The sequence below is a fragment of the Staurois parvus genome, unplaced genomic scaffold, assembly GCF_062004578.1.
Source record: "Staurois parvus isolate SC_StPar_1 unplaced genomic scaffold, SC_StPar_1.0 ptg000139l, whole genome shotgun sequence".
Classification (NCBI taxonomy): domain Eukaryota; kingdom Metazoa; phylum Chordata; class Amphibia; order Anura; family Ranidae; genus Staurois; species Staurois parvus.
In genome coordinates, this window is record NW_028317935.1 from 440,868 (window position 1) to 459,749 (window position 18,882).

The following is an 18,882-nucleotide window of genomic DNA, read 5'->3' on the forward strand; positions in this document are numbered from 1 at the left end:
GTGGTGTTTTTCAATGTGATATCTCAATGAAATAAAGCATGGAGACATGGATGGGGGAGTTTGCTTTGAATATTAAAAATGAATTAAATAGTGTTCAGTTTGTGATGTTCAGATACAGTTTAGTGCCGCTTCAAAAAGCTGATGGTATTCATCCCAGAGAACTTCAAGGTATAGTTGTTGGACCATTACGAATCTTTATAATCAATCTAAAAACAGAAGTACTGTGTAACTGGAAGACAGCTATTAATCCACAAAAAGTAGTAAGGAATAAGCCGGCAGCTGCCCGCCAAGGAGTTTAACTTCTGTATTAGTAAAATTAATAATTTCTTAATAAGGATCAAAGATCCTTGAAAAACATTCAACTTGTTGACCTAAACAAATATGATTTTACCGAGAGCTGATCATGGCAGACTAGTTGGATGAATTATTTGGCTAAATTGCACTTTCTGGACAAGGGTGATGCTGTGAGCATAACCTATTTTAATTACAGCAAAGTTATGAAATGGTTCAAAATTATGATCTCATAAATAAAGTTGTACAAAGACTTTACTCTTTGGTGGTTTAGTGCAATCACAGCTAAAAAGACAGATAAAGTGGGGTTGTAAGTGAAGTTTAATCAAAACAAAGTCCAGTCACTAGTGGAGTACCATATTATATTCCTGGAAGTGTTTGTAAACATGAACATGCTTTCGCATTATTGGAAGACTGGTCAAAGCAATGGAATCTGCAATTGATTTCTAAATGCAAAGGAAGCACTTAGGGCAGGGGTCTGCAACCTTTAAGACATAAAGAGCCACTTGGACCCATTTCCGAGAGGGAAAAAAAGACTGGGAGCCGCAAAACCATTGCAACATTTAAAACAAATCCGACACTGCATATATTGCAAAAAACGCTCTGGTCATGAAGGGGGTTTAAGGGCCCAGTAAGCAAAGTGTTAATCAGGGCCACAGTGTATCGTCATAATCACAATCATAGCCTTAGGTCAGTGGTGGGCAACCTTTTTTTTCGACTGAGCCAAATCTCGCCAAAACCACGATTGAAATTTATTTTGAGAGAAACATTTTTAAAACTGAAAATACATCCCCCATATAGTAATTCATCCCCCATATAGTAATTCATCCCCCCTATAGTAATTCATCCCCCATAGTAATTCATTCCCCATATTGTGTGAATTCACTTACCTTTGCTCCGCGCGTTCCTCTCGCTGGGTTCCCGCGCCGTTCTGGTCTTCAGGGCGGACTGTGAGAGGAGAGGAGTTCGTCACGCTGCCCCGCCTACATCCGGGCTGCCCCGCCTACATCCTGACAGCCAATGTTTGCCAGCGGGCGCCCGGCACACAGAAGATCTACATTAAAAGAGCCGCGGCTTGCCGACCCTATTGCCTGTCACCTGGTGGGCAGTGTGCTCCGGAGCCGCAGGAAAGGTGAAAAAGAGCCGCATGCGGCTCCGGAGCCGCGGGTTGCCGACACCCGACTTAGGGGAAAAAAGGATCCTCTGATTGAGTACAATATCGTGGGTACAGAGCTTGTCAGAATGGAGGAAAAAAAGATTAAGGAATGTTTTTTTCAAATAATTGCAAAATGAGCAGTGTGGTCTGGCATTGAGAAAGCAAATCGTATTCTGGGTATCACTAGAGGATCACCGGCTGGAGATAGGAGGTCCTAGTTCCCCTATACTGATCTTAAGATAGACCTAATTTAAAATTCTGTGTCTAGTTCTAGGTACCTCTCAAAAATACATTGGTAAGATAAAAAGAGTCCAGATATAAGCAACAGAAAAACCAAAAAATGACTAAGGGAAAAGACATTTCAGGAGAGACTGCATAAACTTAAAAACGCAGTCTTGAAGAAGGGAAAGGGGTGGACAGAACCAAAACCTTTAAATACATTAAAAGTGTGAATAAGGTCCAAGAGGGCAGTATTTTCAATATGAAGCAAAGATCAAGAATACAGGGACGTGACAGCAAAACCAGTAGGATCAAGTTCAAATCTAACCTTAGAAAGGATTGTGCTGAAAGAGTAGTTGATGATTGGAACAGACTACCAGCAGAGATAAGTCAGTCAAAAGGTAAGGCCTTTTTCACGCAAAGCGATATGTATGACCGTCATCCGAAACATGAAGGCCCGTTTTCAGTAACACGGGATGTTCAAGTGTTCCATGCACGGGCCTGCAGGCAGCCTGTTAAAATAAATGACAGGCAGATGGCTGCATGGACCTCTATGCGTATCCAAAAATGTACATCCTTGCGGGTCTGATGCACAATTCGGAACACAGTCTGACTGGTACGCCTGTTGAATGAGGCCTTATTGAATTTACACACGCTTGGGACAAAAAGATTTATACAGACATTAAAAAACAAAAAAGGGGCGAACTAGATAAACTTCTTGGTCTTTTCTTGCCATCACTTCTCCGTTTTGATTTGTAAGGTCAGTAAAGCCTAAGTTCTTCTGTGGCTTGTGTACGCTCACTCAGCACTTTATTAGTAATACTATGGTATACACAAATTGTGGCTATGAAGGGATGCACAGTCAGAAAAATTATTCAAATAGGCTACAGCATTCAACTGATCATTTGTTGGTATTGACAGGCCAATGGAGTGCCAAGAAAACATTTCCCACATCATTACCATCCTGGATTGTTGAGCCAAAATAGTCTGGGTGCAGGATTCATTTTGTTAATGGCAAATTCTGACCCTACCATCTGTGTGCCTCAGCATAAAACGATCAAGCTTCGGTGGGCTTTTTTTTTTTGATCCAGCCTCAACTTTATGTTCTTGGCAGACAAAAGTGGAACCCAACATGGTCTTCTTGTTGTAGCCCATATTTGTCAAAGTTGCCCATTCAGTAAGGCTCTTCTGCTCACCACAGTGGTGAAAAGTGGTATCGGAGTTATGGTAGCCTGTCAACTCAAACCAGTTTGGAAATTCTCCGCTGACCTCTCTCATCCATAATGCATTTATGGGATCTTTCACACAGACGTCCCGATCGGGTTTGCCTGCCCGTTTTTCAGGCAGACCAGATCGGAACCTCCATTCTCCTCTATGGAGCAGCAGGTGTAAACATACATGTCAACATCCAATCCGCTAAAAACAGACAGATGGGGATCCAATTCCCCTTCCGTTAGATTGGATGAAAACTGACAGGTGGTCTGTTTTCATCCGACCACCCACTGAGGAGAGCGAGCAGCTCTATGTCTGCTCTGCAGCACCGGAATGGACACAGAAGCTGTCCTCCATTTGCTCAGCGGGGATCAGCGAAGAGATCCCACACTGAGCAAGCGGATCCGCTAAACAAGTCCACCCCATGTGAAAGGACCCTATGTCTGTAGAACTACCATTCACTGTATATATATTTTTTTTGTGTTTCACTTTTTAAAAAAACAAACCACCACCACCCACAGATCAGTAGTTACAGAAATATTCAAAGCAGCCTGTCTGGCACCATGATCAACATCATTTACTCTTACCATTAGGATGTTGGATATGAATTTTAACTGAAACTCCTAAATCGGCATCTGCATGATTTAATGCACTTTGCTGCTTCCTGCATGTAATTGGCTGATTAGATATTCGCACAAGTGATCCTAGTAAAGTACTTAGTGAATATTTATGTACAATAAAGCTGGAACTCTTCACATACTCACAAGAAACCCATCATGATAGAACACGGATTACTCATCTTTGAAAGGTGCATATTCTAGGGCCTTGTATTTTTACAAATGTTTCATCTCTTAAAGCTGGCCATACACTAGTAGAATTTTGTTAAGAAATTTTCATTTTAAGAAAGTCTGATTTTCTAAGTTAGTGGGGTCAAATTGACAGTTTTCAACCACAGTGACCAGAACATTTGAAGGTGTAGGGTAACAAACACATTTCTAACAACGAATGTGGTTTCCATTCTGGAAAGTCCATTGAATCCAAAATCAAATGTTAAAAGCAAACCTTTTTAAAATGCTCTCTTTTTTGTTTACAAACGTTTTTATTTAAGAAACAGACTGCAAAAACAGCATTTAAAATTACTTTCAAATTTACATTTGTTAAGTCATCGAATGTACCGATGAAAATTTTCGTACAAAGCAAAATTACGGTCGCCCAAAAGTGAACTAGCGCACGGCCAGCTTTAGTCCCGACACCCAATCTGCACATTTTTTCCCCCAAGAGGTTTGTTTCAGGTCAGTTCTTTATTAAGTAGTAAAGATTAAAGGAGAAGTATGACAGCCCTGGATCATGTACATTAAAAAAAAATGGCAGCTCATTTCTATTCTGACCTATTGGTTTTAAAAAGGATAAAATTAACACTGAAAAGATCAAAATTACATTGAGATAAAGCAGGAGAAAAGGAGGGGAGAAAAAAAAAAAAAAGAAAAAAAGGTTTGTATTGGAAAGGTGTTTCGTAAAAATGAATATGATAATAGGATACATTTTACAAAATTGCACAGAAAACATTCGCAGCACTTTATATGTGTTTGCAGCTACTGACATTTTTACTTGTAAACCTGCTACTAAAACAGTAACATTCAAATGGACTTGTTCTGTAACGTTGGATGCATTTGGCAGCTTATCTATGCCACTTCTGTCCAGTTAAATCCATCTATATAAACTCTAGGTTATATATTATCATGTATGAGTGCAAATGTAAATCGGCCATTACTGAGCAAAATGTTATACAGAAAAAAAAAAGGATTCAAAATTACTAACTGTGCATTCCTGCATCTCCTGTTCCTTAGTGGCCAGCCTCATCACCAATATGTTCTCCCTTCGAGCAGAATCTTGCTGTTGCTGCTTTAGCTTTTCCTCAGACTCTCGAAGTCCAGTCACATCATTAGCTGAAAACAAAAGAAAGGCATGTATCATGCTGGAAAGTATAATCTAAGATTGACAGTAAAAGGTCTAAACTAAAAGTTATAGTTACAATCATTTAAAACTGTAGAAATAATAGGTATCAATTTGGTGAGATTTCTGATTTGCATTTTTTCTTTTTACCACAAGAACAAATCAGTTTTTGACAGTAGATACACAAAAGCACATTAACACAGTAGAAAAATGTATAGCAACTGAACAGAGTAGCAGTGTTGCCTCTAAAAACTTAATGACAAAAAAAAAATAAATTAGATTAAAAAAAAATAAAAAAAATCAACTGCTTCGGATACCTGACCTCCTCCAGCAGGTAAATTGTACATACATCGCCCCCCACCCCCTTCCCACTTTCTGATGGCCACAAAACCTTTGGCACTTGTGTCAAGAAGGGTGCTTGCCATGACGTTACAAATATTTGAGAAATGGACTCCCTTGTTTCACATTAACCACTTCAAGTCCGGACACTTTTACCCCCTTCCCGTCCAGGCCAATTTTCAGCGCTATTACACTTTGAATGACAATTGCGCAGTCATGCAACACTGTACCCATATGAATTTTTTTAGCATTTTTTTGAGACAGAAAAAACTTTATTATGGTGGTATTTATTCACCACTGGGATTTTTATTTTTTTTTGCTATATAAATGAAATGTCCAAAATTTTGAAAAAAAAGTGTTTTTCTTATACAATTTTGCAAATAAATAATCTTTCTTCCTAAATCCTGGCCAACATTTATTCAGTTAACTTTTTAGTAAAAAAACAAAACAAAACCCAAATTAGTTTATAACCAAAAATTATATAATTGTTTTAAAAATTTTTTTACATTTTTATATATATATATATATATATATATATATTTTTTTTTTTTCCTACATACCGTCACCCTAGCAGCACAGTGTCACCATAGTGACTGTACTACTTGTGGGGGGTGATGAAATTTATAATTTTTTTTTACACCGATTGCTTTTATACCCATAAAGGCTGTAAAAGCAATCATTTCTCCTCCACTCTGGCTGCATTCTTGCAGCCATTGAGAAATACTGTGTGAGTTGTGATTGGTCACAGCTTGTCACATGGTACAAGGCTGTTGTGAATAGCCTTGTACCATGTGATCTCTGTGATCATTCACAGATTTCACACGTAGTAAGCAATGATGTCAGAAGTGACATCTTGCTTACTACTCATGTGATCACTGATTGGCCAATCAGTGATCACATGATCAGGACCCCACACAGAGGTCCCGTACAACAATCCGGAGGACACAGCGGACACCGGATTGCGGTGTTGCGCGCTCCCAGGGAGCACGCACAAGCAGGGTGCGGGGAGACCGTTTATAAAAAACGGCCACCCGCCCCTGCACTGCTCCCGTCCGACCGTTAATATACAGGGGCCGGATGGGAAGTGGTTAAGGTGTCATTCAGGGAAAATTCTCATTTACTCCTACGCTGAGAGTTCCATCTATGCAGTGCAGCTTAGTGTATTTTTAAGAATTAGGAAATGTGACATGCCAACATACATAAAGAAGGCCACTTGAAAGAATAGTAAATGCACATGTACTGTACTTGAGCATTTTTAAAACAACTGCATCAAGAAAGCTCCCTATAGTCTGAACAATTCTTCACTTTGAATAATGTAAGGCTTCCATCACATAGGACAAAGTATTAAATGTCAAAACTATACCGTAATATTGGGTTAAAGTGGTTGGAACCCTTACATATACTCAGTGAAGTGACTAGCATCAGGTGAAACACAGATGAAACAAATACACCCATAGCCTAGATTGTAAGCTCGAAAGAGCAGGGCCCTCAATCCCCTCATGTTTTGCATTGTATTGGTATTGTTCTGTCACATGTTCTGTCCCCCTTTGTAATGTACAGCGCTGAGCGAACTATTAGCGCTTTATAAATACTGTATAATAATAATAATAATAGACTCCATAAGTTGTACCTGGTTATCTGCAATTGTTTTCTACAGCTTTCTACAAAAAACAATTTATGCATCATCTCTGGACCCTGAAAAACAGATGGAGATCGGAGGTCTCACACTGCAGAGTTCAGTGAGGAGAGCTATGACTCCTGATTGGAGGGTAGGAACACACCCCCTCCTCCCAGTACATGGGGGGACATGTACAGCTCTGGCTGGCAATCACAGGCTGTGTGCTGAAGCTCTCCTCCCCTATTGCAAATGATCTCTTAGATTCTGGAAAAGGAGACAGAAGTGACTCAGACTGTAGACTCAGAGGAATGAGGTAGCAGAGAGAAATCACATTCAGTATAGACCAATGTGCTGTTGTCATATTTCATGTTTTAGGTTTTACAACCACTTTAACTACTTCCCAGTCACTCACAGTACATATACTGCAGATGGGCGGCACAGGCAGGCCAAGGGAGATACCCATATGTTGTTTAGCAAATGTGCACTGGTACTCCTTCTGGGGAACATGGTGGACACAGGGGATCACTGTGCAATCACATGATCTTAGTGTTCGCACAAGTGTTATGAATGGGTTTCATTTATAACAGCGGTGCTTCATATTGTGATGCTGTGATTGGCCCACAGCTATCACATGGTATAGCACTCTGTACCATGTGATCACAATACTTAGAACAGTTATGAAATTCATTCATGACAGTTCAAAGTATTGCTGTTACAGTGATCATCACTGTAACAGCAATCAAATTGTAAAAAAAATATAAAGCAGGTAAAATAAGTATTGAACACGTCCCCATTTTTCTCAGTAAATAGATTTCTAAAGGTGCTACTGACATGAAATTTTCACGTTAGTACCAACCCATGCAATCCTTACATGCAAAGAAACTGAAACAAATAAGTTCAGAAATTAAGTCATGTGTATTAGAACGGAATGACAGAGAAAAAGTACTGAATACGCTAACTGAAATTTATGTGATACTTCGTAAAAATCCTTTGTTGGTAACAGTAGTTTCAAGACGCCTCCAGTATGGAAAAACTAGTTGCATGCATTGCTCAGGTGTGATTTTGGCCAAATTCTTCCACACAAGCAGTCTTCAAATCTTGAAGGTTCCGTAAGCCTCTTCTATGAACTTTGATATTCAGTTCTTTCCATAGCTTTTCTATTGGATTCAGGTTAGGTGATTGACTGAGCCATTCTTGCAGCTTTTTTTCTTCTTCTTTGAAACCAAATAGTTTCCAGCTGATATTAATTTGCACTGACAAGGGGCAGGACTGCTAATAAATGATAGATTTTAGATAGTGTCTTGGCTTTCTATGCCTTTTTGCACCTCCCTTTCTTCAAGTGTTCAATACTTTTTCCCTGTGTCGTTTCATTTTATTACAAAAAATAAACAACAACACACACACTATATTGCCAAACGTATTGGGACGCCAGTCTTTACACGCACATGAACTTTAATGACATCCCAGTCTTGGTCCGTAGGGTTCAATATTGAGTTGGTCCCACCCTTTGCAGCTATAACAGCTTCAACTCCTCTGGGAAGGCTGTCCAGAAGGTGTAGGAGAGTGTTCATGCGAACGTTTGCCCATTCTTCCAGAAACACATTTGTGAGGTCAGGCACTGATGTCGGACAAGAAGACCTGGCTCATGGTCTCCGCTTGAATTCATCCCAAGGGTGTTCTATAGAGGTCAGGAGTCTGTGCAGGCCAGAGCCGTTCCTCCACCCCAAACTCGCTCATCCATATCTTTTTGGGCCTTGCTTTGTGCACTGGTGTGCAGCCATGTTGGAACAGAAAGGGGCCATCCCCAAACTGTTCCCACAAAGTTGGGAGCATGAAATAGTATGAAGAAAACCTTAAGAGTTCCCTTCAATGGAACGAAGGGGCCAAGCCCAAACCCTGAAAAACAACCCCACACCATAATCCCCCCTCCACCAAACTTTACACTTGGCACAATGCAGTCAGATAAGTACCGTTCTCCTGGCAACAGCCAAACTCAGACACGTCCATCAGATTGCCAGAGAGAGAAGCGTGATTCATCAATCCAGAGAACACGTCTCCTCTGCTCTAGAGTCTAGTGGCGGAGTGCTTTACAGCAACTGCATCCAACGGTTGGCATTGCACTTGGTGATGTAAGGTTTGTCTGCAGCTGCTTGGCCATGGAAACCCATTCCAAGAAGCTCTCTACCCATCGTTATGCTAATTTGAAGGCCACATGAAGTTTAGAGTTCTTTAGCTATTGACTCTGCAGACAGCTGGCGACTTCTGTGCACTGTGCGTTTCAGCATGCATTGAAACAGCTCTGTCATGTTACGTGGTCTACCACTTTGTGGCTGAGCTGCTGCTGTTCCCAGTTGTTTCCACTTTGTTATAGTACCACTAACAGTTGACCGTGGAATATTTAGTAGCAAGGAAATTTCACGGATGGATGTAAAATTACAAAGCGGGGTCAGGGCATGCTGAAGCGCACAGTGTCCAGAAGTCTCCAACTGTCTGCAGAGTCAATAGCTAAAGACCTTCAAACTTCATGTGGCCTTCAGATTAGCACAACAGTGCATAGAGAGCTTCATGGAATGGGTTTCCATGGCCAATCAGCTGCATCCAAGCCTTACATCACCAAGTGCAATGCAAAGCGTCACATGCAGTGGTGTAAAACACGCCGCCACTGGAATCTAGAGCAGTGGAGACGTGTTCTCTGGAGTGATCAATCACGCTTCTCTGTCTGACAATCCAATGGATGTGTCTAGGTTAGGTGGTTGCAAGGAGAACAGTACTTGCCTGACTGCATTGTCCCAAGTGTAACGTTTGGTGGAGGGGGGATTATGGTGTGAGGTTGTTTTTCAGGGGATGGGCTTGGCCCCTTCGTTCCAGTGAAGGGAACTCTTAAGGTGTCAGCATACCACAATTTCAAGCTCTCAACTTTGTGGGAACAGTTTGGTGATGGCCCCTTCCTGTTCCAACATGACTACACACCAGTGCACAAAGCAAAGTCCATAAAGACATTGATGAGCGACTTTGGGGTGGAAGAACTTGACTGGCCCACACAGAGTCCTGCCCTCAACTTGGTTAGAACACATTTGGGACGAATTAGAGTGGAGACTACGAGCCAGGCCTTCTCGTCTGACATAAGTGCCTAACCTCACAAATGTGCTTCTGGAAGAATGGTCAAACATTCCCATAGACACTCCTAAACCTTGTGGACAGCCTTCCCAGAAGAGCTGAAGCTGTTATAACTGCAAAGGGTAGGCTAGCTCAATATTGAACCCTACGGACCAAGACTGGGATGCCAACAAAGTTCATGTGGGTGTAAAGGCAGGTGTCCCAAAACGTCTGGCAATATGGTATATGTGTGTATATGACTATATATACACACACACACATATTCATACACACACGTTTGTAGATGCTATAAACTTTCACACAGACAATATACACTTATTATGAATTTTTTTAACCAGACTTGTAGCAAAATACATTTTGGTCTAAATTTATAAAGACATTTGATATTATTGGATATGTTTTATAAAGTAGAAAATCTTTTTTCAAAATTTTGTTTTTGTTAGTATATATATTAAAAGAATAATTTTAACTCAGTGGCGATCAAATATCACTAAAAGAAAGTTCTATTTGTGTGAGAAAAATTATATAAATGTAATTTAGGTACAGTGTTACATGACTGAGCAACTGCCAGTTAAAGTAGCGCAGTGCTGAACAGCAAAAGTGGTCTGGTCATAAAAGGGGTAAAATCTTTCAGAAGACAAATGGTTAAGTCTGTGTTCAGATTCCAATAGCTTACATATATACGAGATGCTAAAGTAGTGTAAACACATAACACTGACATATCTCCATCTTTACTGCAAGTCAGTGATGAAAAGGCTGGAATGCCTGAAGTTAAGATAATTTTGGAATTAATACGAGCAATAGATTACCTCCGTGCCATCCAATTTCTAAAACTTTGAGGGAATGTACTAAAGCTGGAGCAGAGATAACTAGGAGCAGCTATGCAAGGCAACCAGTTTTCATTTCCATCTTGTTCAGTTAAGCATTGAAGGTGAAAGCTACGAGTTGACTGGTTGCCATGCACAATTGCTCCAGATTCTGTCTTGTTCCAGTCTAAGTAAAGTCCCCTGTCTTTTCCCACTGTGGGGCGTACATAGCTGGATTTCAGTTTGTAGTGCTTGCCAGCTGTGTCCATCTGCCCCATATTGGCACTATATGCCCATACTATTAAAGTATGCTATAAACAAGTATTTGGCCATCTGCAAAGTACAGCAGGGACGAGCCATAGAGCAACCAATTGGACACAGCTGACCAACTTGAACATGTTTTGACATATATTGAAACAAAGAATCCCTATTTTTTTTTTATAACTGTATGGTAGTTTGCAGAGTGTTAACTTTAGCGAGTGCACACACACACACACACACACACACACAATGAGGTTCTGAGCATAGACATCTCTATTTCAGTGAATTGTGCACTAAATGCCTGAAAACACCATATCATTTTTTTTTTTTAACTAATAGAAGCACAAATTTTGCTCTCTGCACTGTAACATTGTGTATGTGTGTGGGAGTACATAAACACAAAAGATAAATGTGGCAAAAAGGTTTCTGGCTTCCGCTGTGTGATGAGACACCTAGCTAACAGACGGGAAGCCTCACTTTCGTCATTCACTACGTGCGCTGCTAGTAAGAGTCATGTCAGAGTTTACTGAGCTTCAAAGAGGGCAAATTGTTGGTGCCTGCTGGTGCCTTTGTGACTGAAGTAGTACAGTAACAAAGGTTATGACAGCATATACAGTTTTTAAGAAAACATTGTCTGACAAGCTTAAGCAGCCTACATGGTCAGCTAACCGAAAAAAAGAGGACATTGTGCAGGCTTGTACCCTGGCATAAGAAAACAACTGCTACAAAAAGTGACTGCAGAGCTCAATCAGTCCTGTAAAGGAATAGACGGCACAGTCAGGTTGGTGAATTCACAGTTTCCTACTGAACTTAAAGTCTATGGAAACTTTAGCTATAATTTTCTCCCTTTTGGTCATTGAAGCATCTTTTTATATCAGTTTGAGATTCTTTTAGACATTCTGAGCTGACCGGTGCCCTTTGCACTCATCTCATTCTATCTCAAAGAGCCCTCCTAGTTCTTGTCTAAGGCTAGCCATTCATTTTTATAATTTTCCTTTAGATTTACCAATACCATATAATATGAGGTCAAACCTAAACACTTTCAATTAGTATGGAATCAGGCAAGCCCTTGCACTACATAGTTGAAGGTAAATCTAAAGTAAATTGAATAAGAAAAATGTATGGCCAGCTTTAGACTACAGAATAACCAGGCTTTATGTTGTAGAGATCCAAGAGTGGACTGGTTGAGTAGTTCAGAAAGATAATAGACAGGGTTGAAGCCACTTTGTCCACCACAGAGCTTTAAACATATTTATAGTCAAAATTAATATTCCTTTCCACATTGTACTTCAGTTCTTCTTAGCCTACTCCTATTAATTTAAACAGTCTTCAAGTTCGTAAACTTATTTTGAGAAGGTTCCAACACATACTTCCTTGAATTCTGTGACACATATTCAATATGCCCCGTTAGTATGCACTGCTCTCACACATTTCGCAGAGCCTGCCTTCTGAACTGCAGAGAAGAGGAGTTCCAGATGGCAAAGTCAGTGCAGGAATCACTACTAGCAGGCAGCAAGGTACCATGGGATATATAAAACTTCGAAATTTAAAGTAAAACAGCAGAGGAGAAGCTGCAAAGCATGTAGGAAAGTTAGCAAGTTGTGGAAAGAGATGACCAGCAGACAGGCAGCACTCACAACATTTTGCAAGTAAACTCATTTTGGATTGCCAAATAAAATTACTGTTTTTATTGTGATTACAATGCTGATGTTATAAAATGGAAGAGCGTACGCTGTGGCTATAGAACTACTTTAGAAGTCCAATACATTTCTGGCACATCACAGGTATTTGTCTGTACTTGTAGGTTCTTAAAAAGGTATTAAAAAAGGGGAATGGTGCATGCATTGCAGAGGTACGTACTGCATGTGTTTTTTTTTTTAATTGACCTTGACATATTTTAATAAAGGACAGCCATATGAGTGTACTCAAAATATGACGATGATGGGAAAAGCAGTGGACTGATAAGGTCACTGCCAGAGCCGTTTTTTTGCAATTTTTGTGCACACGTTTAAAAAGTAATTTTTACGTTTGAGAAATACACAAGACCCCCCAAACATTATATTTTTTCTGAAAGCAGACACCCTAGAGAATAAAATAGTGGTAGTTCCAATTTTTTACAGCAATTACCCAAATTTCTGGTAAAATATAAGAGATGAAGTTGCACTGAATAAATACTAAACATGTCAAACCTTATATTTGTGTGCGCCTATGAAATGGCAATAAGCTGCAGTGCTCTATATTTTCTATAGGTGTCGCTTCAAAGGCCCTTAAAGGTCATCAGTTTAGCGTTACGGAGGGGGGTCTTGTACTAGAATTATTATGCTCACTCCGGCGTGCATGGTGATATATATGTATTGCAATCAGCGGTTTCACACATAGGTGCCCTGACGTGTGCCTTTACGTTCGTACGTGCTTTTTGTTTGTGTGGGGGGGGGCTCAAAATTTATTGGGGGGGATGTTATGTGCTTGGGTGTAACTTTATATTGCAATTTAAAAAAAAAAAAAAAATTACTAAACCCCCCCCCCCCCATAGGGGACAGGAAGTCCTCAAATGTGACGATTTTTAAGTGAGAGGTTCTCTTTATTGGGACATGCGGAGTCTAAAAGACCGGGGGCTGTGGAAGCAATCAGGTGGCAATGCAGCCGAACTGCTTCTACCTGACAGACCTGTGTCATACCAATACAAACAAAAGAAATAAATATAGGAATGCCTAAACATTTGTAATTGCAACAGTTTTCTGGGTGAAGTGGCGCATTATCTGACAGAAATGCAGGGGTACTAATATTTTTGGCCATGAGTGTATACTTCTATTTGTCATAGGAGTGCCCTTTGTTCTGCACTCCTGTGACCTATTTTCAGCCGAAAGCAGGCTAAAGCCCACTGTTGGCTAGTATCACTCAGCCAGTCCAGGCTCAGGAAAGATGGACCAGCACCTAGTTCAGCCACCCAGCGTGCCACTGAGAGCCTAAGCCAGCCACCCCTGCCCCCTCCACAGCCCAACACTACAGTGAGCACTGGAGGGGCAGAGCAGAGAGTCGGTGACTAACAGTCTCCAGCTTGATGATGACTGAAGACAGAGAACTGAGCAATCGGATGGTGTTTGATAGCTTAATTCTCAGTCCTCCAGTTGGTGGGGGTTGAATATGACTTTTTTTTTTGTTTTTTTGCACAAACCCATACTTCCCTTTTAAAAAGTGTTGACACAACTTGCATAATATTGCAGTTTAAGCATAGGAATACATGGATTTACTAAACATGCTCTCAAGTTTGTCGGTGCAATTACTTGACTGTTAAGATAACACACATAAAAGCACTGACTTCCACTGGCTGGTGAACAACTACACTTTCAATGGGAAAAGTAATAAAGCCTAACAAGTACCAGGGCAACACAGGAAACAGGCTTAATCTTATGAGCAAGTACTGCTGCCCACAAGAAAATATATGATAAGAATTGAAACACTGACATACTGTATATTGGTAAGATTATCCACATCAAGCTTATAGATCTTATTTACAAGCTTATCTAAAATACATTGAAAGACTATACATTTCCCTTAAGTATGCCTCAAGCAATCAAAAATAGATTTCAATGTTCGTTAACTCATTTAATAATCCTAGGGACATCATGGATTTTAATAAAGCCTATTAACTTTGTTCCTCTGGGAGCAGCTGCTGCATGACCGGGCCACATAAATATTACTTTGTTTACAAATGCCTGTATATCTAAACTTAGAACAAGAAATGTATACATTTTCCATGTTTCTAAAACCGGCATCACATGGGATAGGCAAGAATTTGGTAAATATATGAAGTGGGCCAGCTTTTAGCAGTGTATGCTTCTCCAGTGATCACAAGACTGAAGGCGCAGTATAGAAACCATTCACGGTCCTAAAATTTAAGACATGGAATCCCGACAGGTATGTGAAGCAGATGCCTTCCATGCTTTCATTTCTGATCTGTAGACAGGTCCATACAAAAGGCAGACATGCGAATGCCCATGTTGACGGATCTCAAAGTACAGGAAAACAAAAACTTAGAAGGTTATATTTGTGTCCCTGGACAAGGCGAGACATTTCTCGTTGCCAATTTCTAGACAAAAATGCTTGATCAGCACACTTACAGAGCTGAGCTCATCGATATGTCTGAATAAAATGCCTACTCTTCCAAAATGCAAAATTTTAGCACAATGCCTCCCAGCCAATATAAAATGTTTTTAAATGTCTGATGAAAGGTTATAGTTCAGATTCAAGAGGAAAAAATAAATAAAATAAAAAAAATTGCAAGCTGCAAAAGCTCAAGGAAACCAAGGATAGGGAGAGAACAAGGTTTGTGGAGCTAATCTAATTCAGGGCAAAAACCTAAAGTGCAATACAATCACCCTAAAGTGAACTTAGATTTAAGCAACCTTATCCACCAAACACTGTAAGACACGCTGTAAATGACAGTACAGAATCTGTAGCTGCTCTCCTGCCCAAGAGCACTTTTTTGTGGAATGGTTCTAACAGATGGGTTCCCCTGGGAGGTTAGCATCCAGGAACGATGTCCAGTAATCAGTGACAGGTGAAGGCAGGATATTCTTATCAAACCTACTGACAGGTTCCTGTGCAGCTAGGTACTGGCCTATGTGCTCTGATGCCATAGCCATATTCACGCTTTATATACTAATGGCACATTTATTTACTGTCTTGCTTTGTCACATTACGTTATGCGAAGAAAACCCATGGGAGACATCACAGCTTGACAGTGGAACTCAACTTGAGTAAAAATTTGCTGTGTTCTAAGGAAAAGTTAGAAAATGTTTATTTTGCTTAAGCTGTACTGTGACAAACGTACATTATGTTTGGAATTCCTCCTGAAAAATACCAGTGCACTTCCTACTTTACAAATGCTACATCTACCCTTTTTCAAGAAGGCTGCTGCCAGAAATGCTATGGAGTTATTTTCAAAGTGATTTCTCAGCAAAATAAATCATATCCACATGGATGGGAGTTTGTTTTGAATATTAAAAATGAATTAAAGTGTTACTAAACCCTGGAGCCTACATTCACTATATCTAGTCTCCCACAGTACAAAGAACATGCAAATATCTGAGTAAATATATACTGCTAAATACCCTTTCTCATCAGCAGTATATAGCAGTCTTGTGACTTCTATCAGTGTCCAGCTGAATACTGGTTAAAGCTTGTAGGAGGAGTTTTCAGTCTGACTGTCCTAAGGCTGCATGACCTCTGATCATCTGGACAGTGCTGTTTGACCCTGTGCTGATCACATGCACCCTCCCAAAGAAGAAAAAAAAAAACAAACTCTCTTGCAATACACACTAAACGGTGCATATGCAGACTGCCTCCTAGGAATCTGTACTATCAGTAGATAGATTGAGGACAGTAGAAGAAGGGAGGATCAGAGAAAACAGAAGCAAACAGCCTTTTTATACAATGCAGAGGAACAACTGCTTAGGTTCCACAGTGAGAACAAGCAGCACGCTTTACTGCATATACAGACCGATTTTACTGTTGTGGGTTTAGTGACACTTTAAATGGCCCTTTTTGGTTTATGGTGTTCAGATACAGTGTAGCTCCGCTTTAAGTCAATAATGGGGGGAAAAAGATCAGCCTCGGGGAAACCACAGGCAATATTGCTAAATAAACCTTTTCCCTCTGCCTGACTTTTTGAGCACAGCTTTCAGAGTTCAGTTCCCCTTTAAACTTTAGTACAGGTCCACTTTAAATTCTCGCTTTTTCTCTCACAGTAACTACAAAAGACTTTTCTATAGATTTTTTTTTTTTTTTTTTTTAACAAGACACCAAACTTACAATTCAGATCTGTATATTTGTTCTCCAGGGCTTGGACGTAAGCCTCATATTGCTTCCACCTATAATTTAGAGGAAAAGAAAAAAAAAAAAAACTTCAATAGGTGATGTTTCAATAAAGTTAACCAAAATAACAGCATGATGAGTTGTAACAATCCACACTCCTACACAATGCAGGCCGGCAGGCACGTGTTCTATGGAGAATAACATACACCCTCTGGTGTGAATATGAAATTATATATAAATAAAAGCAACCTATGGAGGAACAGCAACCACCAGCCCAATGCTTATCAGGTTTACTGCTTGTTTAGCAGAGGTATGTGCATTTTATATTTCTGAGCAAGCAACCCAAAAGGCCCTGAACCCACAGAAGTCAATACACAAATGCTGACTTCTATCTTCATAATCTACTTTTCCTATACCAATTGAGGGGAAAAAAAACAGTTCATGGATTACCAAAATTATTTTTTTTTGCTAAACCTACAAGGCAGATATGCACTTTAACAATTCATAAAACATTTTAGTACATCTACTGGGCTTCAAGTCTCAAAGCAGATCACCTAAAAGGGAAGTTCTACTCATTCTCCTCCCTCCACCTTGTTTTTTTTTTTGTTCAGGGAGCAGGTACCTAATTTTGACAGGTGCCTTCTCCTACTTCTGCTCTATTTCCCTAGGCGAGTGGAGGGTTACACATTCCCCTCTTCTCATCCCAACCTCCTGGGACCAGTCACAGGAGACAGTCGGACAATTTACAAAGTGCAGTGTGTCTCAATGTGGAGCCAGCTGTGATGCACCAGGAAGTCACAGTCAGCTTTGGACATCCAAGATGGTGGTGCTGGGGACTTAAAGACCAAAAGAACCAGTCCAGGTGACAGCGCTGGATCTCTGGACCGAAAAGTGTATTTTTATTAAAAGTCAGCAGCTACAGTATCCCCAGAATGAAGCTACTCTTTAAGTGCCAAACATTCTTTACCTTAGAAGTAACTCTTCCCTTGGTAAGGCTTTAAAGTCCGATTCAGTAAGGCGAACCTGAAAGAAAAAAACAATTAAATACCTTTGACTGAAAAAAACAACCACAAGATTAACAAATACACACAAACACATGCTTGGACTGACCTTTTTGGGGAGGGGTTCTTCGTTGGTCATTGTGACCTGAAACAAAGATATTTCAGGTTACTAAAACATGAAATCAAATGTTAATAAGGCATGATCAAATCAGACTTGAGTTGACTGAAAGATTCCCTGGTGAACTAGAATATCCTCATTAGCCAGGTAACCCTCCTTATGTGTAACACTGGAAAGGGGGCACAAATTGACTGTATTCTGCATTATGTGACTTTCCTCCAACATGACAAAGCACCAGGTAAACCAGTTCCCACTTCCTGCAGTATACTTCGTGCTAAAGTCACCCACCGAAACACAAAAGTCTAGGAGATGCTTTTAATAACTTACAGCTGTAATAAAACAGGTAAAAAAAGTGCATTTATTATTTTTGTCTGCAGGAGCCTGCAAAGCATTGCACCAACGGTCAATAGATCGCTGATGCCATGCAGGTCTCCTGCAGACCAGTCAGAATATACCGTATTTTTCGCCGTATAAGACGCACTTTTTCTTCCCCAAAACTGGGGGGGGAAATGTCAGTGCGTCTTATAGAGCGAATATGGAGCGGCCGGTCCGGTATTTCCACCGCGGCCGTGTCAGAATACCGGGCCGGCCGCTCAGCTCTGCAGCGGGACCTTACCTGTTCCTCTATCCAGCGGCGTGCTGTCTTCCCGGCTTCTGTAGTGTGGGCACTGGGCATGACAGCCGGGTGCCAAGTGCGCATGCGCAAGAAGCGGTGCTTTTTGTGAATGGTAAGGCGGTACCTGGGACACATGACAGATCCCAGAACCCGCCGGACCAATCACAAAGCACAAGTGCTTCTCGCTCATGCGCACTGGGCACCCGGCTGTCATGCCGAGCGCCATTACAGAAGCCGGGAAGACAGCACGCGGCTGGATCGAGGAACAGGTAAGATCAAACAAAAACTCTGCGGAAGTAAGAGCAGGTACCTGTCAAATGCAGGTACCCGCTCCCCACTTCCCCAAAGGTCAGCAGTC

The 18,882-nt window shown here is 40.7% G+C and overlaps 1 protein-coding gene across 1 annotated transcript in view; it reads right to left on the bottom strand.

Moving 5' to 3' along the window:
* The window catches only part of WTAP (WT1 associated protein), a 77,915-nt gene that overhangs the window by 38,257 nt on the left and 20,776 nt on the right, over window positions 1–18,882 (bottom strand). The window contains exons 2-5 of the mRNA XM_089673500.1: window positions 17,900–17,935; window positions 17,757–17,812; window positions 16,787–16,845; window positions 4,697–4,824 (exon numbers count right to left, since the gene is read on the bottom strand). Of these exons, the coding sequence (XP_089529626.1) occupies window positions 4,697–4,824; window positions 16,787–16,845; window positions 17,757–17,812; window positions 17,900–17,929 (273 nt within the window). The 5' untranslated portion in view covers window positions 17,930–17,935. The remainder of the gene's footprint in view (window positions 1–4,696; window positions 4,825–16,786; window positions 16,846–17,756; window positions 17,813–17,899; window positions 17,936–18,882) is intronic.